Here is a 26,710-nt window from a genome sequence, read left to right as displayed (position 1 = left end):
TACTACAATATCATAAGACATACTCTGAGTTCACATTTGCCGATGATGCTACATATACTGATAAACGTGTGTGTCTGTGTCACTGTTTGCAAGAAATCTCTGCCCGTCCAGACGTAAACACTGAAAACACAGTTTCTGAATATCTTCACTCCGGAGGGAGTTTTCCAAAAGGTCAGTTGACAGTGACCAAAAATGCAGTTTACGTGTGTACAAAAGGCACAGAAAAGATTTGAAGAAATACCAAAGACAGCAACCCCGAAAATATGTTCACTAGACAGTTATTGTACAAGTAGACTTGTAGTTCTTATATGGGCCTATTGTATTGTAAATTGTGAAGGAAAACCCCCAAAAGAACCAAACTCGCTGGACGTAGAATTGAGAATTGGATCTGGTCTTGAGCTGATTTTCAGTCCTCTGCTCAGTTGTTACGATCCTAAAATCTCAATGAATTCTTTGTCTCTTCACATGATTGAGGTTGTACCATAAAAAAGAGCTAAATGCCTTTTTTCCATCTCACTGCTTGGCAGCCAGAATCCTTCAGTACATAATTCCTCTTTCCACAAAAGCATTTCCTTTTCCCCTCAGAAAGATGCTCTTTCCTTTGTTCTCCGGACCTCGCCCCCTCACACCTGCGATCCTGGAGGAACTGATCTGACCAGCTTCACCGAACAATACAAGGCAAACAACTGATGAACTCTACCTTTAGCTTAAACTTATATTATCAGCCTTCATAATTTTATTTGTATTTTTCGGTACTGTCAGCTGCAAATGAATGTTGTTTAAGAGACCTTTATTTTTTTTTTACTACACCCACACAATCAGAGCAGTGGTGCCGGTTTAATTAAATAACAGTGATGTATTAGTTTAGTGTCAGAGGCAGGGCCTGGACACAACAGAAACACTTGTATAATATAATGTGAAACAATAGTACTGCAATAAATACCTTTGTGAAACCATAACTGCCTCGAATAGACTGCCGAACAAAACCGATCTGACAGTGAGAGCGGTGCCTTTTAATTGTCCTCCAAAACTCATAAAACTAAAAGTGTTGCCTGTGAAAGTAGGGTGGTGACTGTAAATATTACGGTCTGAGGACATTGTTAATGGATTCTCTGATGACACATTTCATCTGAGCACTGATTGTAATTGCTTTTTACATGACAAGTAATAGTGTGAGGGCTTTGGAGACAGTGAAAAGTCCCTTGAAAATAGGGACCTATGAAATTAAACCTTGGTTTTCAATTTTCACTCCCACAAGATTTGAGCAATTAAATGGATTTAACCCAGTACTGTGTCATGATAAGACATAAATAAGTTTCGATGTGAATCTCAAGTATTGTATTTTCTCTTGGACGGGCTTCATTACAATGTTAAAAAAACAACAACAACCCTTTTCTGTTTTAAATTGTGCTTCTGACAAGTGAGACCAAATGTTTTCTCCGCCCACTCTTTGTGTTTTTAAGCTTCACCTCGAAACCAATAAAGTGGTTTCAATACACCAACACGCTCGGCTCGTTCCTGTGATATTGATATGACCTTGGTGTTTATTGTCTTTGAGGAGTTAATTTGACGCCTGTAATTCATAATAACAAGTGAAGAGGAATAATTATAATAACTTAAATAATGAGTTTAAAATATTTTTTATTGTTCTGCTTTGACAGAATGATAAAACAGGTCTAACTACATCAGGAGAGGCCCTAGCCCCTTTGCAATCATGTTGCTTTTGCAAATACGCTTCTATTATTTTTTTTTCTAGTTTCCTACATCAGAGGTTTTCAAATAAATTCCCCCTCATATCTCTCTCCCTCTCTCGGCCTCTCTCTCTGCTGTCTTTCTCTCCCCGGATTTAGGATAAAGACTGAATTACACAGCAGAACAGTCCTGGATAGCAGAGACAGAGATTACCCTCCCTGATCTTTCTACAGACAAGAAATAGTTCAGTGCAAAACCCTCCCTGAGGGCCTTGCCACCTCAGTACTGACAGACTGCGTATTAGCATGCATCGGGGAAGAGAAAGGAAACGGTTTTATCCCTTTTGACCCACCACTTGACTCGAGAAAGGGAGGGATCTCAAGAGCCCATGCGGTGGATATAAGGCCTGTCACCGTGCTGATCTGTTCTCTAAAAAAGAAAAAAAAGGGGGGGGGAAGAAACAAGGTTTTGCATACTGCCATGTCAGAGGCATATGGCTCCAGTGCCAACAGGTACAGCGTGCTGCCACTTTTTTCTCTGTTGACAAGAGGAAAATAAAAGGCTTAGCTCCCAAAGCAGCACAGATTTGTTGACTCTGAAAATACATTTTGCAGCCAGCGTTCAACCTTTTGTGGATACTTTCATGAATAAACGAATATTATTAAAATAAAGACTTGCGGAACTGATCGTTACAAAAGTTAACAAGCTGACTGTCATCCCCACAATGACAGTGTATGTTCAACAGAAAAAACGACTTGATGATTGATGAATGAGTCTTTTGACAGCAAATTAATCTGGCTCTATTTTGATAATTGATTAAGTTTCAAGCAAAATAAAAGAATCATTCTCTGTTTCTAGCTTCTCAAATTGTACAGTGTACTTTTTTAGCTGTCGATGAACAAATCAAAACATTTAGGAGGGTCACCAAATGCTCTGAGAAGCCGTCACTATTGTTGACATTTCATTGACTGAACGATTAATTGAGAAAATGTCTGCCATTATTACAATACAACTGAAAACACAGCAAAATGAGAATGAGAAAAAATAAAACTGATCATTTGCTAATCTTTTTTTGACATGTACTCAAGTGGACACAGTACAAAGACAATATATTTCATGTTCTAGCTTATCAACTTTATTAATTTATTCTGAATGCACAGGATCAGCGTAAGACTGGGAACATTTTTTACATGGGATCAGGAACACTTTGGAAAACGGTCGCCGATAAACAAAGTTTGCAAACGACTGCATTCAGTTTGTTTTTTCACAATTTTACACAGCGTCCAAACCTTTTTGAACGTTTGATATGATAAGATCCGATTCTCTGATGAGTCATGGTGATTAAGTTATAGTAAGAGGGTTGATTTGAAGCTGAGAGCTTGTCAGCTTTAAGAAAGCAACAATGAAAACCATTTGGCCAGAGAAGACAGACGGGTTGAAAGACGAGTAAAAGAATCCATCTAGCACTTCAGCCTCTTGTGGACAAAATTAGCCTTACAAAATTATTATTTATTTTTTTCACTCAGTTCCACGCATGGAAACAAATGAAAGAATCAAAATGAAAAAGTCTTAGAAAGATTATCCAGGCAAAACATTTTTTTTTCCCACCAGGTTGCATGTCATAAACACAGGAGAGAAATTGGATCACCAGAAAAATAAAAAATATATCACTTGCCCCTCAGGGTTTCTGTAAAAAGTAAATATCTACATAAAACCATTCCAGCCATGCAAAATAGTTACCGAAGTATAGCTGGCTAATAGCTGTGCATGGATCAGCCTCGGAGGCCACTTCAGGCAAGTCTGAGTTTGAATGGTGACAGACAGTGACATTGAGCTGTAACATGATCGAAGATGTGAAAATGTTGGTGGCTTTCCTCCTGTGGGGTTTTATTTAACACAGCAAATCTGCTTTTCTGCTGCCGTCCTTCTTCTACAACTTTTCGACGAAAAGCACCACAAAGAGCAATTATCCAGTAAATGTTACCTGTTTATCTTTAAGTGTACTTCATTTCCTGCATAATATTCATCTGCAGTTTGAGTTTCTCTGTGTGGTGTTCACGAGCGCTCTGTGCTCATTTGCACTTTTCTTAAAATGTTCACAATATCACTGCTCATAGCTAAATTTATCACATCCTCTTCACCCTCTGTCACAGCGCCATTTCTTATCCTGTTTGCTTTTGTGTGCAGTGGCGAAGTCACGTTGAAGGTGCCATCCAAGACCCTGATCTACCTAATGTCTCACCAGTATAAGCTGCTGCTTCACTACCTAATTAAGAGGCATGAATAATGTATAGACTTGCGTCGCAAATGGAACTGGCAGTACGTCTGCCCTGGATGCAGCGAGGGGATGTGTCAGACCTCAATCAGGAACTGACGCCTGGCGGGACACCCACCTTGCACCAGAGAACTATGGGGGAAAAAAAGTGGGTGGTAAATTGAGGAGGGGGATTTAAGGCGATGGTGTGCAGCAGAGGAGAAATATCTGGGAGGAGTTTTAAGCATGACTTATTTGATCTGAAAATTTGAAATTTTAAAGGTTGGCTTGTCTGTCAAATGGGTCAGTGGCCATGGGGATGGTCTTAGTAGTGGCAGCCATGCTTGTGGGAGCTGTGATAAGTAGGTCAGTAAATAAAATGGAACTCTTCTCCCAAAATATTAAGAGTTATGATGATGAAAGCTGTTTTTTTTTTTTTGATGTAGCATTGTGTGACCATCCGGAGCTTGGTTTAATAACTATAAACTATTAACGCTCTAATTTTTCATTTTCAAGGTGCAAATAAGGGGAGTATTATTTCTTTTCTTCCTCCAGCCTTAACCAGAAAGCATTTCCTACACATGTGATCTTTTCAAGGATTAGCGGCAGCATGTCTCTTCGCCTCACCGTGTGCCAAATGAGCCCTCTGTTGTGTGCCACACATTCAGCGATGTTGCATTGTGTGGCCAACTGACCTTCCAAGAGCAGACACGGGGGATAAAGACGACGAAGATAAAGAGGAAAACAATCTTCCCTCCAGGTTTTCAAGCACATCAGGAAGGGATCTGTTTGTTTCTGATGTTATTTGTCTCAACCTCTTTGTTCTGAGAAGAATAACATGGAATACATATTAAGATTTTACTAATTAAATATGTTTCCATTTGTTCAATTCTGCCGTTTCCTGTCATCTGTCGTTCTCGTCTCCCTTCTAACTGTCCTAGATTTTCAGCAGGTTCATATGACACCACAGCAGTACTTCAAATATCATTTCCATAAATGTTCGACTCCTGCACACACATTTCAAGCCTATTTACGGTCATTTATCTTCGCACCTGATCCCAGTTCTCAGCTCATGGAGAATAAATCCAGCACTCGTCTCTTACGTGACTGAGAGTCTGCCAATTTTAGATTCAGGTCGAACTGGAAGACACGTATGTCTGATACTGTGGCGGCTGATATACAATACAAGACATTTAAATATATGAATTTTATATTAGCTTTCTGATCCTTTCATTTATGAGCTGTGGAAAGGAAAAAGGAAAGATGGGAAATGATAACTAAAACAGTGAAATATCATACTGTGAAAACTCCACCTCAGGAAAGGGAGATGGGAAAGAGCGGGGAGGAAAGTCAGAGTGATGAAAAAAGAAGATGAGTGAAGAGGAAAGCCGGGGAGGAAAAGGATGAGAGGATTTATTGTGAAACCTGTGCTGTAGTCCTGTCTGATAATCTGGAAGCAGTGGGTGGGTAGACAGCAGAAAAACACTATATTGATGGGACTGTTTACTCCATTCGGCGAGGAAAAAAAGTCTCAAATACAGAAAACAAGAGAGTGAGATGGCACAGGCTGCTATCTCCAGGTGGTGGGAGGTGTGTGTGTCTGTGTATGTGTGTGTCATTCTTTCATCTTACATTAATGTCTGAAATCACACTTCAAGGAATGTAAAAGGTACCTATGGGGCAGCAGGGTGTCTCCACAAGGTGCTCATTGACGCCGACTGTTCTCTTTTCGTCTCAAAATGAAAAATGAAATAAATGAATAATAGAAACAGCGCAGTCATGAATAAATGCAGGTTCTTAACCTCACTGTTAAATCCAAGCTGTGAATGTTCTGTAAAATACACCTCTGATTTTCCATAATATCTCTGCATTTTTACACTGAACAGTTCGACGGCAGGACTTGACCCGACCTGCACCTGTCGGCTGGTCCCTACTTCAGTTTGTTACAGTAATTATTTGAAAATGTGCTCACCCGTGGTAGACAGATGTGTGTGTTGGGTTGGTATAGGAGGGATTTGACCTATAAAGGTCACACAATGCTACACAGACCTCGGACCTGTGAACGAGCTGAACACCGAGATGAAGCTTCCTAAAATAGAGCCGCTTGATGCTTGAGATTCAAACCGGCGCTTTTGTGACCCACTTCTTCCTTAAGAAATGGTGAAATACAGCGAGGACTTATTATTGCTCCCAGAATTAAATTAGTGTGAATGTATTTGCCTTTAATGGTATGCATACAGTAAATGCTAATGTCAGCATGCTAACATGCTGATGTTTAATAGGTATGGTGTTTAACATTTACCATAGCATGTTAGCATGCTAATATTTGCTAATTAGCACAAGATACAAAGTACAGTTAAGGCTTCATCCAGGGCATTCATCCTCTGGGAAGAATAAACGTCTGCACAGAATGTAGTGTCAGTTCATCCAGTAGAAGTTTAGTCAGAGGAACTCCAAAGTTATTAGGATTCATCCTCTGGGGAATTTAAATATTTGTACAAATTTCACCTTCCATCTGATAGTTAGAGATATTTCAGTCTGGATGAAAGTGGTGGTGCGACAGACTGACTGTGGAATATGGAAATGCAGCAAGCTCCGGGAAAACATGATGTTAAAAGTATAGAAGTGAATGTGTATGACAGCTAACAAAAATCATGTCAGGCCAAATAGACTCATTCAGGAAAAGCAGTGTTACTTTAATACACTTTCCTTAGTTAAAAATGACCTCAGTCATAATTCTCAACAGTTTATCTCCTTGACTCAGTGAAAGCCTGTCCTGTGTGCAGCGCTAAGCCTTTGAAAACACTGAAACACTGACTCTACCATGAACAACTTGAAGAATGATACAAAGCTCTGTCTGTGTCTGCACTGTGATGATTAAAGCTCCTGTCTACGTTGAGGCTAAACGTTAGCCGTTGTCAAGGTCACAGTAATAATTTTGAGTGAAACAGAAACCTCGATGGGAATATGAAATTAATCTCTGTATACGTTTAAGCAGTGCTCAGCACTATTCTCCTTAGAAGGTCCCAGGAGCCCTCCTTCAGTATGCAGAGATAAAAGACTCCAAAGACAATGGTTCAGACGAACAGAGGCTCTACCTCTGAGTAATTTTGAAGACACCAAGTATTGTAATTGGATTCACTCCTACACAGAGACTATAAGAGCTGCTCAAAAATAACCGTCTTCATCTAGTTCAATGCAAGAGTTCATTAATATCTCCATTTATTTTTTGAACTTATTACTGTGCAGATTTCTCAACTCTCAGTTATGAAAAATGTTTCTACAGTTTCTACACAGAATGTCTGCACTTTGAGTCTCTGACCAACGTTTAATATTAAATTGTGTTGATTTGTTGATGTGGTTTACCTTCAGTCATTCTTTAAAAGAAAATCACAGATCAGCCTTGAAAAAAGATAGAGCACAATCAATACAGTATGTACCACACAAGACAAGCAACACATGTTATATTTATTGGCAAAACAACACCAAGGTAAACAAGATGGGGTCCTCTCGTGACTTGAACATCACCTAATCATCGGTTCCTGAATATGAAAAGGTTCAGATGACACTAATGAGTTGTTAACACCATGAGCACAAGGACCATGAGGACTCTAGCAGGACAACTGGCAGGATAAATGTTGGCAATGTACATTTCTGCAAACCACAGATCTGTTGAAACTTTACAGTTCTATATGAAGCAACTTGAAATTTCTGTCACTTATTGTGCTCACGGTCTGGTTAGGTTTAGTCACAAAAACAGCTTGGTTAGTGTTTTAAAAAAAAAGATCACGTTTTGATTTTGTTTTTAAAATAGCTGTTTTTATCAGCACAAACAAGGCTGGAGATAAAAATCTGATTTTTTGCTGGACATTGTCCCATGGTCGCCTTAAAAATATCCAGCGGTTTCACACTTGCAAATGTTGATATGCAGTCTCGAACTGCGGTCACAAGCTCGGCAGCCTTCTAATCTGAAACTCAGGCCCTAAACCTGTAATGTGAACGTGATATGAGACGTGTTGGAGAAATGTCAATATGAAAAGTAGCCTATGACATCGATGGGACACACGCTATACATTGGCTGTGAGGACAGAGCAGCGTTGAAAATCAAAGAGCTCAACATATAGCTCAGTCCTGACCAAAGGGTGAGATCACAGGTTCAGGGTGTCAAGACACAGCATAGCAGGGTGACACAGCCACAACAGGGTGACATTTCTGACCAGATTAGCTTCATGTATTGGTTTCTTGCACATGGCAAGCAAAGAAAGAAGCTTGCCACTAGGAATTGTTATGTATTATCTTTATTTTTAAATATAAACTCTAAATATGTCATCTAACATATATTAAAGAATGGGCAGAACAGAAGTGGACACCATTCTCTGATTAATTATCTTACGTTTTGTCTTTTGAAATCAAATTTCAGTTATAGCAAGAACTCACTGTTTCCAGGGGAGCGCAGGAGAAGAAACTGAAGAACTAATAATTTTAATGCCACAAGAGATCATTAAACTCTGGATCACATCTCTCAGCACAGCTGGGGACACTTGGGGATCCCGTAGAAAGACTTGTAAGGCGTGTTATTTAGTCAAAGGATGGTAGTTTTAATGAGACTAAAAAAACAGAAATTCAGGTACAGACTACTACAACCATGATGGCTGAAATCAAAGCAACAAAATATAACTTCCTGGAGAAAGATAGCTGATTGTTGACTCTATATTTGACGATCAGGGGATGACACTCAACTACCTTACTCTAAGAAGTTTACTTTGTTGCTTTGAAGGAGAACTACACACCTAAACAATTGATGAGATCTTGCTGTGATCTGGGAACATACTGACATTGCTAAAAAAAATAAAAATAAAAAATAAATAAAAACACAAGCAGGCAGAAAATCAGGATGTAAACAAGCCAAAACTTTATTTGGGGGTCAAAAACAGAGGCGTTAATGTCGCTAAAAATCATCCAAAGAAAAACCGTTAGTGTCAAATCAGTCTGTTAACAGTTCACTGTTTGGATAAACATTTTACTGTTCGCCTTTATTTTATTTTCCAAAAAAGTTTTATTAAGCTGGGAGTTTGTTTACAACCTGCCTGGTCATTTGACTGCTTGTCTGACCTTTTTTTCAGCGGTGTTGTTGAGCTCTCAGCAGTTGCTTTGCTGACTGTAATGTTATAACAGAGAACCGAAGCTAAAGACAGTTGTATCAAAAAATGATTGCATGAAAAATATACAGATTGTATCTGAATAGAGCTGCATGTATTACAGGAATCTCTCTTTCAAATAACTCATTTACTCTGCAAACAGAATATTAATGGAGTCATTTTCATGTTCAAAATTTTATTTTGGGTTACCACTAGAAAGGGTTTACATCTTCCAATGCTCAGAAAATGCATCAGTCTTCTCATACTGTCCAGTGCTGCCCCTCTGTATGAAATGCTCTGTTTTAGCTCCCCTATTTAAGGCTCCTTCTCCCAAATACCTAGTGTCCTCTGATTGGTCAGTGCACACGCGCCTGAGCCAGAACCGCCCACTGCGTCTCAGGTCGGCTCTCTCGTGTCTTCAGCTTCCAGTTAGCTTCACTTCTACTGTGAATATAGGGTACATTATGCAAATGTAAGATATGGTGACGTAGTGTGATGTCACAAAGTCACAGAATTAAAGTCAGGACTGCTGACGAGGTGTTTCAGGAGCAGTGTTTTCTGTGGGAGAGAGGAGCTCTCGTTGACGCGGATTTTGACCTCATTAACTTTCAAGAAATTAAACATGCACAAGAACCAATAAAACACACGTAAGGAAAGGAAAAACTACAAAAAAGCATAATAGGTCTCCTTTAAGACAGAAAACATGTTATTCAAGAGGTTCTGACACAATGCATTGCCCGCAGGATGACACCTATCTGGGTGTGGGTGCACATCGTTGGGTATTAGCATCATCTGGCCCCTTCTCTCCCTCCTCTTGTCTCAATATGCGGTGATAATTATCACATAAGACATCAAACTGAACTCTTTCCTTTAAGTAAAGAAGAACCAGTTTGACCTGACATCTATTTAGCCTCAAGGCAACTTTGGCTCAGTGCCGGCTGCCTGTTATCCAGTTAGAGACAGAACACAATTCTTTAATAGTGTCATTAACGCAGTTGTTCAAATGACAATAGCACTGACTTTGATTATGCCAACCTGTGATATAATTGGTTTGGGGGAGCAGTCGTGACGGGTTAAAGGCAGTTTAACAACTGTTTTAAAGCTCATAAGCAGCTATTGTCGTTCGAGAATCTCACCTTAAAAAGCCTCATGTGCAGACATTAGATTTAATTCACGGTAAGAAATGACGAGTATAATTAATCTAAAAGTTATCATTTCTCAACCTTGAGACTGCAGTTGGAGAAGCTCCAAGCCACTCAAGTGTGTCAGACTCTCAAACAGCCTTGACTTTATATCGTGATGAAAGTCTAACCTGCTACATTAAAGGTGAAAATGACTAATGACTAATGCTATGCATGCTTTAGGACAACTGCAGCGTGAGGAAGGTCACAGGCTTTTAAAATATGATCACATTTGATCAAACAAGTACCTGAGGAGATTGTACCTTTGGCTGGCAAATGAAAAGCTGTCTCGAGCACTAATTGAATGATTCAGCTATTTTTTTTACACTGTCATCTATTTACAGTAGCAGCTTTAATGTTTGTTCCTGTTTATCTCTGTGGTCTGTATGAATAATGTATATGAATGGTTTCACTATAAACAGTGTGATTTTAGCTTCCACAGCATCTAAAAAGGTGATTTTTTTAAGCTCTACAAGCTTTCCCAAGGCATACCTGAGCCAAAGAACCAATTTTCAGCACCGGTGAGTGCTTTTCTCTCCCAGCCATTGACCAGACATGCATGGCATATGTGAAACAAATCATTATCCTTTTTTGTGCACAGAAACCTGCCAGTACCACACCAGCAGTAAGCAGTCAGGAAGCAGGTAAAAGGAACTGGGTTCTTCCTCGCCAGTGGCTCACCAGGAGCTATCAGCTCCCATCCAGGCCTATACGAAGGCAGAGGAGGATTGAATTTGAAGGATGATAATAGACTCCTGAGGAAACTAATCTATTTCTAAAGAAGAAAGGAGTATGAATTCTCTCACTTGCCCCCTCTCACGTCCACCTGCCCATCCCTCCCCTTTCACCATTCCTCTCAGCAGAAGCCTTATAGGTCAATTTTGCAATTGAAATATACCAATTAACTGGGCTGTGGACAGCATGGCAGTTATTACAAGTGAAGGGAAGCAGCTGCTTTGAATTTCTTTTCTGTTCCTTTCAGCACAGTGTACTGTGTAAGAACATATACGGTATATAAGAGTTAACTGCGGGTTTTCTGCAATGATCTGAAGCACAATCAAAACACTTTTGTATAAAAAATGTCACAGAGAAGGGATTCTTAGGAAAGTCTAAAGTAATAGGCCATTTTAATTTGGGCTTGCAGGAAAGCTGTGGAGAGTGGGAGGTTTTTTCAATTTCCAGCATAAAAAGTAAGCAGCTGTAAAACCCCATTTATAAGAACAACCTGTACTGTTTAGAGTGCATTACAACGGCATATGCAGAAGCAAATTAATGATTATATACATCTACAGATCTCATATATTATGTCCAGAAATACAATTAAATTAATACCAAACTTTTATGACATATGCTTTTTTTTAGATTTGACATCGGCTGTTATAAATAAGTCATTATTAGTGTTAATGAATGCCGGGTAACTGATAAAAAAGTAACTGATATTCGCAAATGCTTTCTTACATATAAGCCACAGTGTAATTTCCCCACACAACCATCAGTGTTCACTCCTCCCGTGTCCTGCACTGTGTGGAAGCGGTGCTCCATCACATATTGGGGCTCGTTACGTCCACTGGCTCTTTCATTTCTGGATTAATTAGCTTGAAATCAAGTCCTGAAAGTTTCATGCTGCAAAAAGGCAGCTGTTACAAGGCCAGGAGCATATGTAAACAGGGCAATATCAAGACCCAGATGGCTCCCGTCAGTCCAAGGCTTCTGGATCTGCCCTCCGCTTCTGAATCCTCGGCAGGCGGATAATGATGATGATGATGTTGATGTTTATGATCTCCGGTCACATCTGGACTCACTGATGAGAGAGCAGAAACCAACAGGTCAGTCAGAAGGACACACGCATTATCAATATAACATCAAGGAGGTGGGATTACTGTTTGCCATGTTAATGTGAAGGACAAGACTGATTTATTCTACACTCGTCCTCTTGTCGACAGATTGCATAAAAACACCAAAACCAACATCGAGTTAGTCACTCTCAATACCTTTCGACTTCCCATTTGATTAGGTTGAAGATGTAAATCTTCTAAAAAGGGGTCAGAAATAAATTGATTCACCAGATATTTCCTACTGCAGCTGTGCATTATAGTTTCTAGCAAACGTAACTGCAGAGGAGTAGAAAGTGTGAGTGGTGGACACATTTGGAAGCAGGACAGTGTATGTGGTATCAAAAAAACTACAATGCCCGTGTTCATTGTAATGGAGGAAGTTGTCTCCCAGTGTGACTCATTTTGTGAAAAATCGATATAAAGGGACAGTTCACCCCAATCAAAAATACATAAAAGCGACAGAAAATAGTTCCAATAAAACTGCTCAGAACAAGGTATGTGGATTATTTTGATTTCTACACTTAAAAAATGATCCGTTTTAAATTTTGGGGTAAACTGCCCTTTTAATAGTTTTTGGTCAACAATTAGATGAACAAGATGTATCATGCTTCGGTTGTACATGAAATACTTAAAGTAGGATTGTAGGCTAGAGTATGATTTATTAGTCTTATGGAAAAACACAGAATAATACAGATGTTAAAGCTAATTTATCTCATTTTAAATCATGATCACAAACTAAATGAAGCATTAAAACCTCACTTTGATTCCCCAACATTCAGAAATAACTCACGTCTGTGAGTTTGATGTTTTTTCTCGTAATTATAACTGTAGCTGTAATGCTTCACACATCTTTGACAGCTGCAATACATTAGTGCTTCCACTAAACCATTACAGGAGCTGTCAATTTTCAACCACTCTAATTATAACGAGCCGATGCTACTGCGAAGCACCTTCGGCCTCCATCTCATCCCTCGGAGGTGCAGCGGAGAGCATCTTGGGTGCTTCTTTGTGTCAACAGCCATCCGAGATGTCAAGGCTGAACATGCACATTACAAAGTATAATAGTTAATAATAATACCAAAAGTTAATAGATTGATTTCTCTGCAGGAAATACTTTTTAAATTCCTTCAGAGATCCAGTTTGTAAAGCTTCTGTGATATTTGTTTTTTTTTTTACTAACGTTGAGGAAAATGTGACATTTAACAGCAAAGATCTTGATATCTGTAAATTGATTTTAAAAGCTGAGGTGATATCTCTGTGAGGTCGAACATATTCTACATATGCTCTGTAGCTAATTTGTTTTATGGTAGTTTGCTTTTATTTATAGTAAGAGAAGAAGTATAGACAGGAACTAGGCTTCAAGATTAAAAAAATAAATAAATCATAAATTGGAATTGGTGCATCAGTATTCACTGAGGGAATCTGTGAAAGTTTAAAGTGTGTTTCAGGCTGCACTGTTAAAACAATGATCCTGACTGGCTTTGGTACAAAAGTACATGGTTTATATTCAGATTTAAACATCACAAAAAGAGGCAGTTGAATGAAAGAAATAAGACAAAAATGAAATCTTTAAATAAGATCTTGATTCATACTTTACACCTTTCAGGAACAGTTCTGTCAAATCAAACCACTTTTAAAGAAAATGTTGGAAAAGCAAAAGAGTGTTTCTGACTGTAGCCAGATGTCATTGTTACATCTAATTCCAATTTACCACCGGAGGGCTTCAGTTATCAGGGCTCCACGATAAGGACATGAGCTTCCTGAATAGCCAAAACAATCCTGCTGTTTTAGAAACATATATTGCAGAGGTTGCACTGTTTATGCAAATACCCAAACTGTGTGTCTCTGCATATTATCTTCCATCTGCTTTGTGCATTTGCTGCTCATGTGATGCGTTTAATGTTATAGTCCTTCACATGTTGTATTTTGTCACGTTCTGTTTACTTTAGTCACGACAAATTACATAAACAAATAGTTGCTCTTCGTAATCATGCCTTAGTGTTTTGTGCTGATTATAGTACTGCTGCCATTTTGCACATCCCGTCCTTCATAACAAATATGTTTGTGTGATTTTATGTGTCTGTCAATATGTGAGAGACAATAAAGTATCTTGAATCTTAATTTGACCTTTTACAGACTATACTATTAATTGGTTCATCATGAAAATAATGGTTCGTTGCAGCCTCCATCGTAGCTGGACTCTTTCTTTAACACTGGGTAATGGTAGGTAAGGGAGGTAATTTGTTGAATTGGTTTTTGCCATTAAGAGAACATAACAGAGCAACGTTAAACCAAGATACAATTTAGTCTGTACAGGTAGGTGTTCTTCCTGCTTAGCAACATACAACAAATAAGATAATAACTGAAAGCTTTAAAAATAGAACAATGGACTAGCTTTTTTCCCCTCTAACCTTCAAAGTATATGCCTCAGACCTCCTGGACTTGAACTCAGACACCCCCAATTGTCTCCACCTTTGAAAATTACACCTTAACAGCAACGGATATCAATCCAGACAACTGCACCACACTGGCTGTCAACATCCATCTTGCTGTTCACATCTCTTTGGAGGCCTTTAGAGTTGAAGGGAGGGAATTCAGCGTCCCTTCCTGAGTGAAATAGAGCGTCCTCTTTAGCCTTGCTGGTGTTACCTCGGTACATCTCAGACTTCATCCTGGTTTCATCCCCACAGGGAAGAGGGGAAGTTGAGCCTGGATAGATGACCAGCTGCTCCAGGACTTTTAAGTTTCTCACTTAGGCCCGGGGGTCATAAGTCTGTCGTGGGCAGGATTAGTCTAACCCAGACACTCTATAAAGGCTCTGTTATCAAACTTTATCTCACTAGGAGAAAAATAGGACCAGCTGCAGAGGATATTCTTCACTCTGTGGATTTCAATTCCACTTTTTATGATGCAGCAGAGATGGCCTATAATTCCTTTCCCCAAAGCGGGATCCAAAACAATTACTTGTTGTTGTAATGGCTGGAATTCCTTCAGAGAATCATTAAAATCAAATCTAATATTATATAATCTAATTTGATTTCATTTTATCTAATCTAATCTAATGGTATCTAATCTCATTGCCTGCAGTTGAAATAAAGTTTATGAATGGCCACTTTTGATTTTCTAATTTGCAGAGTTCACCACAATGTAAAAATGATTCTTGCGATTAATATAACACGTGAGAGGACCGTACAGCGGTGAAGCATCAGAGTATGGCCTGAAATTAACTGTCTATTGATTCACTGGCGTGGACTCCTCCGGACAGCTATTTGAAGGTCTACAGCTCTCAGATAGTCCATCCAAGTTTTCTACCCAAGAGCACTGAACTTCAACACCTCAATCAATTCCTCTTACTGAGGCCTCAGTGTTTCGAAAGCAGCAACAAGCTGTAGACAGAATGTATCGGACACATGTATAAATTCTGCTCCACTGAAACCCCCACTGTACTTTAACTGCAAAGGAGAAAGTCACGACTGAGGGGGGGGGGGATACATCGCATCTTTGTAGCATCCATGTTGTTTTCACTTTAAGACTCAAAGGTCATGAACACACCTGAAGTCGAAGGAACCGCTTCCCAACATGGGACATGGGACCATCTGATGAGCATGTGTATGTAAAGTTATCCTATTTCCTTTAAAAAGCAAACTTCCATCTACAGATTGGACATTTTGTTTTGTGGTGCAGTGTTTCAGTAACACAATTTGTTTAACTTATCAGGAAAGAGGTTACTTTGAGAATTTATCTCAGTATTGATTCACATCATCTCTCCTAACAGCATGGCGGGCACTTCTTCCCAACATGGGAGATACAGGGCTAATCACAGGATGTTGTGTGTATCCCACAATGCTGAGAATGATGATCAAAAATCTCCTTTGGAGGAAGGAATGAAGACCCAGCACTCTTGTATTAGGACACTGTTGGGTTTCACATGCATACACAATCAAAGGATGGAGAGGTTGAGACTGGAGGAAATAAACAGGAAGCAGAATCAGACTGTGCTCCACTTCACTGGGATTAAAGATTCTGCATTTTAGCACCAAGCTGTGCGTTAAAAATGCTCTTTAAAATCTAAAATAAACTCTCAAAGTACCATGTAGCTAATGGAGGTTTCTTCATTTGGCACACACATACTTGATTACAGACACAGACATGTACATGTTACTTAATATCTCGCATACACACACAGTATTGACTCTGACTGCATTGCAGCTATTAATAGCCATCATCAGTGCTGAATCTTGTGGCTATATGTGGGGTCTTTTTATGTATGATAATGGAGGTCCAGGCAAAGGAGCAAATTACCCCTCTGAAAGTACGACTACATCCACATCCAAACAGAGCAGACTATTGATGTTTTCTTGTGCGACTGAAGTGTTTCAAGCCGAACCAAGTTCAGTCTCCAGCAGCTAATGGCTAGTATTTAAGTCCAAAGTACAAATAAATTTGGAAATTATCTTTGGGAGAGTGCTGCAGTAATGACAAGTTTTAGCAAGCTCTCAGCAGAGCGGTAAGAATGTTTGAAAAGGTGCTTGGTCTGAAAAAGAGACATAGGTCAGAAAGAGAGGCTTACAACTGAAGTGAAATCAATAGAAACTGATTCCTGAGGACTTGGACCAAAAATGATCAATACCACATAAGTGCAGCAGGAAAAAATACTGCACAACAACTGCAGTGATGTACATTGCCTTTTGTGTGATCATAGAAGGGTGAGCCTTCAGAGCTTCACGTCCACATCTTCAGCTGCTCTGTTTGAGTAACAGGATTATTATAAACAGCTCGGGTTTGTCAAACTTCATTACAGCCTCCATTCCTCTAGTTTAGCTGTTTTGTTACTATGGAGAGGCATCTTAAAGAGAAACGGACAGCTCATCCTCTACCACTTTCTGAGAATACCAGCTACGGTACAGATTAAAGGCCCAGTACATAGGATTTAGGGGGAGAAATGGACTCAATATTGGCAGAAATGTAATATTTATAATTATGTTTTCATTAGTGTAAAATCACCTGACACTAGGAATCGTTAGAATGAGCCTTTTATATTTACAGAGACTGCACTTCGAGCAGTCCTGTGTTGTTTCAAGATATAAAGTTAGTGCTTAGTGTCTGGAGTGTCAGCAATAAAATATAGCCTTGTATTTCAAGTAAAAGTACTGATATCAATGAATTCTCTCTTTCACTCTTGTATTTAATTGATGTATTTACCAGTAAACAATACTTAATGTAAAATGTCCAGCTGAAAGTAAAACTAACCACAATAACTTCACATTTTAATGGTTCAATTGTTCATTCAGACACATTTTTAACAAAGAATTGACCATTTATTTCAAATACTTGACAAATTTACAATTGGTTTGTATCTCGTCTGTCAATAACAACAGAGACAACCTTTTTTTGGTGGCTCTGTTCAGGGGGTCTGGTCCTTGACATATTACTATTTATTTAATTTTAGTTTCGTAATGCACTGTCGTTGGCTTAAGCCTATAACTATATATGTGCAATATTGATGATACAGTGATATAACTCGTGTTAATTTGTAATTGGTTGAACTGTCATGTCTTTTTACCAGGTTATGAATTGTCATGCAAACGAATAATTTTAACTGAAATAGAGTTTCCCTATAGATATCATAAAGTACGCTAACCTAACTGGTCAGCTGGCAGTTGAGCAGATGCATCTATGAGTCAAGGATGAGTTGCGTGAATGAGAAGTGAGGCTGATCAGCTGATGTGAGTGAGACGTCACAGGTCTGCCTCAACTAATGCAAAGCTACAACAATGCTTAAAAAAATGTGTTTGTGGTTTCCATGCTTTCAGATCAGACAGAGACTTAAATGCTACCTTGATCATATCAAACAGATCTTGTCATCAACTGAGACAATACTTTTGACATTTTAGCAGTACTAGGATTTAAAAAAAGTCTTCATTCTTGTCTTCATTCGACAGTATGTGGACGCAAAAACACTACGGAGAGAGAGGTAATGGCATTAGACAAATTTTTGGTTAACTTGTTGACCACCAGTACACAACAATACAAGATTTTTTTTATTTTTTTACTGACAAAGCTTTATCAGCATAGTAGACAAATAACCCCCGGCAGTCTTTTTACATGCAAATGCTGAAATATACTAACAGAACCCCAAAATTGTGTAGTGTACTTCATTGTACTTCAATTACATGTACCTCTGTTAATTTTGATATATCTGTAACAGTATTGTTCCTATTTGTCATCATGTCTTTGCATCTGCATAAACAATGAGTCAAATAAAAAATATCTGACGATGTAGATTTAAGTGAACAGGCTTCTGTTGGGGTTATTTTTGTTTTCAGGACGAAACAATTACTTTGTGAAGGAGCTGGGACTTTTCAGCTTGCTGTCGACTCTTGCCTGGGGTAGGAGCTTCACCACCATTTAACCACATTGATTTCTGTGTTATTTGACAGCGTTATTAGACTGCCTGCCGCCAGAACCTGAGAGCTGAACCTGAGAGAAGTCGTAGAATCTTCTTTTCAGTCTGTGTCCTTTCCTTCCATTCTTCTCAGCTGAGAACCAGTAAAGTTAGACGGATTACACCCGCATTTAAGCATGCGAGAGCAAAAACCAGTGATTCAATTTTCTAATCCGTCTTTCCCTTAATATTTCGATATAGTTTGATGGTAAGAGTTTGAGTAAATAATTTCCCAGTATCCACACTCAAATGAGTACATTTTAATCCTAAATAAAAATCCAACATGAACACAATGATGGATGACAGCTTCTGTTTGAAGCAAAAGTTCTTGTACTGAAAGAGGTCGGAAGATCCCTTTGTAATCTCTCCTTTGTGTGTTGTGCAAACACTTGTGAAAGTACCTGTGTTGTGAAAGTTTGTTTGTGTGGTGTCACAAAAGCCTCCTTACACCTCCTGCCTAGCCTCTGTAGCATCAACACTGAAAGTGTGTGATTGCTGAATCGTATGTAGTGGTTTGTCTCGGGACCTTCTTCTTCAAAACATTTAGATGCATCAACAGCTAATTTTTAAAGAGAAATGACACAATTGTACACAATTAAAACAGATGACAGACAAACGTGGGAACAAAGCATGGATGCTACAACCTGGGAATCTATTAAAGTTCCGAGTGAAACACAAATAACAATCCGGAAAAACACCTGCAGATGTTACAAATCACACGACTTCTACAAGCAGCTGCTGCTGATAATGAGACATGATGCTAACAGAAGTAGTGTGGTTGGAGGATACATTTCTAGCTTGTGTGCTGTAATGCCATTGATAAGTATTTTGAAAAATACATTTATTTTGCTATGTGGACCAGTTGTATATTAATAGTTTATATCAAGGGCGCTCAGGCTGTTTTTTTCTCGTTATAGATTTTTTATATGGTCAGAGGTCTGGAACAATGTGAGCCAACGCAGAAACAAAAAGTCTGTAACAAAGACTTCATATTCACAGCAGCCCATCATATAACATACAGTCAAGCCTTGAACCTGGACTCAGGGTGTGATTGTCAGATGCAGGCACCAATCAAAGTGCTTGACACAAGCAGCTGCAGTAACTGTGTGCTTTTCACAATGTTCATTACGTCTTCCCTCATCGATATAAATCGGGTGTTGAAATGTTAAACAACTCCCAGTATAACACAATACAATTCAACAGGTCAGTAATACGTTCAAACAGGTAAACATGTTAAAAATAAACAAAACTCCTGTACTCACAAAAAAGAAGAAGAAGAAGAAGAAGAAGAAGAAGAAGAAGAAGAAGAAGAAGAAGTGTTCTGATTGATTGTGGGCAAAGAAACAAACATGTTTCCTCTCAAAGCCATCATCAGGGTGAGGTGTCTGCACAGAGCACAAAGGATGCTAATAGACAACACCCACCCCAGCCACAGTCTGTTCACCCTGCTGCCAGCTGCCAAAAGATACAGAAGTATCCGCTGCCGTACCACCAGACTACAGAGCAGCTTCTTTCCCCAGGCTGTGAGACTCCTCAATTCATCATCAAGACTCCATTATCTCAATAAGATGTAGCAGGACTCAAACTTCATATTGTTTTTTTTAAACCCTTGTTTAAAAAATGACATAAAATGTACCTTGTACCTTACAACAACTAGCTCAAAAGACAATAAAGAGGTGAGGCTCAAACAATCAGTGATAATGGTTTCCATCAGTGAGAGATGGCCTCTCAGTCTAGAAAGAAGAAACAACTATAACTATACTATAAAAAAAATATATTGTAAGGTAAATTCAGGTAAATATGTTCTCGTATTGCATATTGTTTTGACATGTGAAAGCAAAAGTCAATCATATATGAACAAACAAATCCACATGTAAAAATGTAGATATATATGTGGAAATCGTAACATAACTTATTACTTTCAAATGTAAAAATATTAGTTGACATGTGAAAATAGCCAATTGCAGGCGTTAAAATGCAGAAGCCAATTTCATGTGATTTCATACACCATGTTTACTTTCCCCATGTGTAAATACTACTGCACATTTTCACACATGCGATTAGCTTTTTCCACACTGAACTAAAATGTGTACGTGAAAATAAAATGTCACGTCACAATTAAGTTAAGTTATCTACATACATTTTCACATGCGAGATACATACGTCCATATTTGATTGGCTTTTGTGTTCACATGTGAAAATGTTAATTTTCATATATGGATTTTTTTTATTATTATGTAGTGATGTGAAAGTGTTGTGTTGTGAAAATATCCAGTTCTGACATTGACATGGGAAATTTTTATTAAATAAAAACATCTAAAATGAGTTGGCTTATTCCTGCTGTGTTCTTTGGTTTGATAGTCTTCATTTGTCAATTTTACCGTAGTAACTGTACAGTAAGGCCGCACAATTATTTGAAATATCATCCAAAGTGCAATATTTAAATCAAAGAAGCTTTTTGTCACATCATCGTGATTTCAATGGCTTTAAAAATAAAGAAATGCAATGCAAAAATTATCATTCCAACTAATCATGAGCAATAAAGCATGTATGTGTTAATTATTAACTTAGATGGCACATTGCATTTCCTTTGCATTTAAACTGGTCCTTGTTGTAGGGAGTCTGTCAAACACAGCACTGATGAGTTTGCCTGACACAAGTCCACAATGTGTCGTCCTCTTCAGTATATCCATTAATCTTTTCGATAAGGTCTCCTAAAAAAAGGGAGCTTATTCCTGGATCCTGTCTCTATTTGCCACAAATAGCAACACGTCTGTCTAAATGAATGCTTCTGTCCTCTATCCTGTCCATCAAAGCAGACAGCATAAGTCGGGTGAAGATGTATACTTCTTCGCCGCCCGAGTGGTTGCAGATTTCTCCTGAACAAGTGCTGCATCATCAGCCGTGCTGGTCGTAAACCAATGTCTTTGTTCTGCACCACCACTACATAAGGCCATCACAGCAGGAGAACACAGCAGCTCTGCTAGCTGCTGCTGAGGTGATGATACAGAAGGCCTTGAGAAGAGGACCGGCTCATTCTCACTTACGCACATCACTACACCTGAATGCTCGCGGTGCAGGCAGCTAAGCTCCTTAAAATGAATTTTAATGATCGGTGTATAACCCAATCTCTTTATGACATATAGAGCATGAAAGGCAGGATAAGTGTAAATAAAAAAGGCAAACATATTTCTGAGCCAGTTGTTTTCCCCCCCAAATTGTTTTGTTTAAACAAGAACGAGATCAACTGAGGAAAGAACCTAAATGAAGAGAAACCACCTGAGACCCTCTTGGAGAGAAGGCTGAGTGCTCCCATTCTCAAACACAACAATTGAATATAGCTCTGCGCTGGAGACGGCATCCCCTCTCAATTAGATTCGCACGCCCAGAGAAAACAGAATAAATTAACTCTTTATCCACAAAAATCATATCATTTTGCACAATTTCATTCATTTACGTCATCTGTACAGCTACAGCATTTAATGAACAGCCAGTTTATGATGATTGATCCACCATGAACCTGTTTCTCTGTTTCAGTGCAGACATAATCACAAAGTTTCACATCTCAATTTTTCAGATACCATGTTTGTGTACTGTGTAGCAGTGCCAGAAGAGGAAGCAATATTGGGTCGTAAGACCTGAATCTGAAGAGGATTCATTAACAAGAATCAAACCATAACCAGGGATCACACACTTACACTGAGGATACCCTCTGTATTTTGTAGCACCTACAACACAATATCAACCATTTGTGCATTTACAGGCTCTACAATATTCACACAAGTGCAAAAACAATAACAAATAAATAATATCAAAGGGTAAGGTGTCTGGTGTTATGTGTCTCATTTTTTAGCAATGCTAGCTACCTGGTCTGTTAGTCAGCCCACCACTTTGGTCCAGACTGAAATATCTTGACATGTGGTGCAGTATATCAACATTACATCATCATCGTGCTATAAGAATATATAGCATCTTAGATATTCAATATTGTTATATTGTGAAATGACATTAGTGATGTCTTTTCCTGGTTTTAAAGGCTGCATTATAGTGAAGTGATGTCATTTTATGAACTTACCAGACTGTAAAACTTTGTGTTACACACTTGGTCTCCACATTATTAATGATTGTTTATCAAAAATGTCATTGTGTTAATATTTTGTAATAAAAAATATTTTAAGTACCAACAGTCATCCATATAACATTATTGCAATATTGATACATATATTTGGTCAAAAAGGTCTTGATAATTGATTTTGCAGCCCTGTCCTGACATTTATGAAGTGCTTTTGAGGGTATTTCAGTATATCAAGATATAAATCATCTATCATGATATAGCATAAAAATATTGCAATATTACTTTAAGGCCATATCGCCCAGCCCTAATGGATTGGCAAGAAATTTAAAACAGATGTTCATGATCAAAGGTGATACACGAATCCCATTGACTTTAGTAAACCTGTGAATTACCTTTCAGTTGCTCCAACACTTTGGTTTATGATCAAAAAGTATGTAATTATCATCAGCCTCAGCTGCTCTTTGTTTTAAGTGTTAATTAGAAAAGTAAGCTTGCTATCACATTAAACTAAGATGCGACCTGCCAAACATCATCAGGTTAGTATTACTGTAATTATGTTGGCAAGCTCACTTTGGCTTTTACCCCATTTATACTCATAGCTTTTGATATTTATATTTGCACTACAACAATTTTCCCTCTGGATAAATGAAGTTCTGTTTTATTGCAGCGAGTTTCAGTACACAGTCTCACAGAGCTACAAGCATGGACTCTTGCTTTTCTTTGCTATCGTCGTTGTTATTATCAACAAATAGCATGAAAATACCATGTATACACCACAGTAAATACTAGAAGTGGATGATATGGTGAATACATCATATTGTGATTATTTAGACAGATATTACAGTTGCAATATGATTCATGATTAATGGTAATGATCATTTTTGCATCCCGATTTTCATTTTCACCAAAAAAAAGAAAGACAATCATAATGATATGAGTTTTAATGGGGTCTCCAACAAATAAACTATCTAACTTAGACCAGAATAAAAAGTCTTTAGTCTCTTAATCATTTCTAACTTTCTTTTTCTGTTTGTAATACTAAGAAAGAGTGTTCAAGACACGTGACAAATATATTAAAAAGTAAACAAATACACATAAAAAAGGCACAGGGAAGTTTTGCAATCATTTCTCAAACAAGAGTAAAAAGTGTGTTTTTCAGTGGCTGATTAACACACACTGAATACTGATTATTTATAGCAGCATATACACTGGGTACGTGTGTCTGACTCAAAATAAAGTATGCTGTGTTTTCATGGTAATAAAGGAATATTTCACCTAGCAAAACAGTGTTGCTTGCTGATGTGTTTTTAATAGTTTCTGGATGAAAAAGGAGCTCTGTGGAGAGCTAAATAAAGCAGTACTCATTAGTAGATTGGTTGGCAATGAGCAAAAATATCCAAAATCCCCAAGCTGATCATTTTAAAGCAGCAGCATACACTGTTTGGATAACGCAGGCCATATCTTTTAAATAAGCGGTCAAAATGTTGAACAAATTAATAAATGTCTAACTCAGTGACAGCTCTGTCCAGGGACAGCAGCACTATTTGTCCCCTTACTATAGAGCAATCATAGACTGGCCAGGTTGGTAAACACAAACATAATGTGTTTACTGACAACTCATCACGTGACTGTTTGGGTGGAAGATAAAACAAACAGATATTGATTGCTGCCTTCTGTGGCTGCCATCATGTGAAGTTATCTAGCTTGGTTAAGTACCTACATTGCATTAAACAGATAAAACATTGGAGAAATCACATTACGAATAAATCAGGAGGGCAAAGTAAAATGATTAGGAAATGTTTGTATCGTGAGGGTTTAAATGGCTTTAACAGAGACACAAGTGTGGTCTCCTACAATAAACACCGTCTGACAATCCCTTAATAGTCCAGTCACCTTGAATCAGGTCAACCTGCCTTTTGTCTGATTCAATTTGCCTCCTGTATTTAAAACTAAAGTATTTCAAATGTCTGGTCTGACCCTCAATAAAACCAGCATCCATCCTGTTTGTGCAATTATAGAGAAAACCAGAGATCAATGGAATCTAATTTAAGGCAGAAGCATTATTCTAAAACACAGAGCCCGGTACATCTCTGCATGGAGCCAGCAGGATGATTAAGTGCCTTGGTTATATCCTGTATAGCTCTGCTGCACATGCCACAGTGAGAGTGTTCATGTCCTGGATCCCATCACCCCAGCCTCTATTACATCCTCAGAGCAGTCAATACTGGGCTCTGACCGCCAGTCAGTCACTCTCAGGTTGCACACACAGGCAGAATACAAATCAGCTCAGAAAACTCAAAGCTCTGCATCCGCTCGGTGTCCACACCTTTTTTCAGCTGGCTGCTGTTTTGACAAACCTGTTCCCACAAATTTGCTGTGTCACGGAGAAAGCCACAGTATACAGATAACGAGGAAAATAGGGCAACAAACTCACTGAGGAGTCAAACTGTAGCTAATACACAAGGCTTGTGATTAAATGACCGTTAATACATAAGAAACATGGCTTCAAATTATACATGAGGCTACTTATTAGCTTATGATTTGTTTACAGTGGGTGTAGCATGGAGATAAATTTGTCTTACTTGTGGATTCGCATTTAAGGCACACGGAGCGCTAAGTGTACAACTGAGATCCACAAATGCCTTTTCAATTAGAAAATAACGAGGGAGAAGATATTCACAAGTTGTGTTAATTTTTTTGTAAACTAATTTCATGTAATCACTGATTTATTTATTTTTTTAAATCTGTGGAATTTGTATATTTATGCAAATTATTTTTGCTTACCAATTTTATTATGTGAGTGTTTTATATTTATAGGAAGATATTGACAAACGGTGTTAATTTATTTGAAAATTAACGTAATGTATTCACTGATATCTTTTATCTGGGGAATTTGTATATCTATGCAAATTATTTTTGCTTACCAATAGTTTGTGGAAGGTGTTTCATGTTTACAGAAAGACATTTGTACACAGATAGTTGATCTGCTTACACAAATAATATTGAGACAAATTATCTCCATAGTGTAGGTGTGGCTATATAAAACCCAAGGGGGGAACAGCAGGGAAAAATATAACTTGTCCCCGTCATATTGACGTAAACACAACCATGTTATTTCAGTAATAACTGAAATAGCACTTCTTTAAGTTTCAAAAGTTTGCAACTCCGGTCCTTTGCCTTGCAATTGTTTGATCCACTGCATGTGTGGGAGTCTGACATCCTGTCATGCATGGCCGACCTATGATGAAGTTGTTCAAAGGACATTTCCTCACCTCTGTCACTCAATGCAATGAAACACATTTAATTGTCACCACTCTTCTTTTTCTCTGCATTTATTTAAAGGTCACTCTTTGTATTAGATAGCAGGTAGCTGACGTTTGCCTAGCGAGCCTCAGGAACATCAACCTGTGTTTCCAAGCTGTTTGAAGTCAATGAGAGAATGTTGTGCACCTTATCTGGCAGGGTGACAGAGTGTTCCTTAGCAAAGTTATACTGTAGCACCCCTTTTGTGTCCACCTCAGGAATTGCTCTTGAGAATTGAATGTAGTGCTTTCTCCAAAGTTGACATCATATTTTCGCCCTTGGGTGTAGCTGACAATAAATTAGTTAAGTCTGTGAAGATCAAAGAGCAGCAACGATACCACCATTAACAATCGCAGGTACTGTACTTTAGTAATTGATTAATTGTTTCAGCCATTTTCAAGCAAAACTATCAAACATTCACTGATTTCAGCTTCTAAAATGGGGATGCTGCTGCTTTTCTTTGAAATAAGTGACGGAAAAATGAATATCTTTGGATTTACCACGAACATAAAACAAGCTTTAATCCATCACCTCAGGCTGGGGGAAGTCTTTTCTCTATTTTCTGACATGATGTAAACTAAATGACTAATTGATTATTCAATAATGACTTTAATAAAAAGACTAGGATGAACTCCTGATGCACAACAGTCATTGGCAACGCAATATTTAATTATTAACTAAATCTAAATGAGAATAATTGAATTACAAAAGCCAAAAAAAACTTAATTTCTTGTGTTCATTCCTGGCGTGATAAAATACAGGCTCAAAACAACCCTGTTAATATTGT

The 26,710-nt window shown here is 38.3% G+C and overlaps 1 protein-coding gene across 2 annotated transcripts in view; it reads right to left on the bottom strand.

Annotated features, from left to right (window-relative positions):
* Positions 1 to 8,835: 8,835 nt before the first annotated feature.
* The window catches only part of gpc5a (glypican 5a), a 151,480-nt gene continuing 133,605 nt past the window's right edge, over positions 8,836 to 26,710 (bottom strand). For both annotated transcript variants that reach the window (XM_084362535.1, XM_084362536.1), the window contains one exon: positions 8,836 to 12,066. In XM_084362535.1, the coding sequence (XP_084218661.1) occupies positions 11,906 to 12,066 (161 nt within the window). In that variant the 3' untranslated portion in view covers positions 8,836 to 11,905. The remainder of the gene's footprint in view (positions 12,067 to 26,710) is intronic.

Source organism: Pagrus pagrus, assembly GCF_965226575.1.
Source record: "Pagrus pagrus genome assembly, chromosome: 1".
Classification (NCBI taxonomy): domain Eukaryota; kingdom Metazoa; phylum Chordata; class Actinopteri; order Spariformes; family Sparidae; genus Pagrus; species Pagrus pagrus.
Note: the sequence above shows the minus strand (reverse complement) of the source record. Positions and strands in the feature narration are given on the sequence as shown.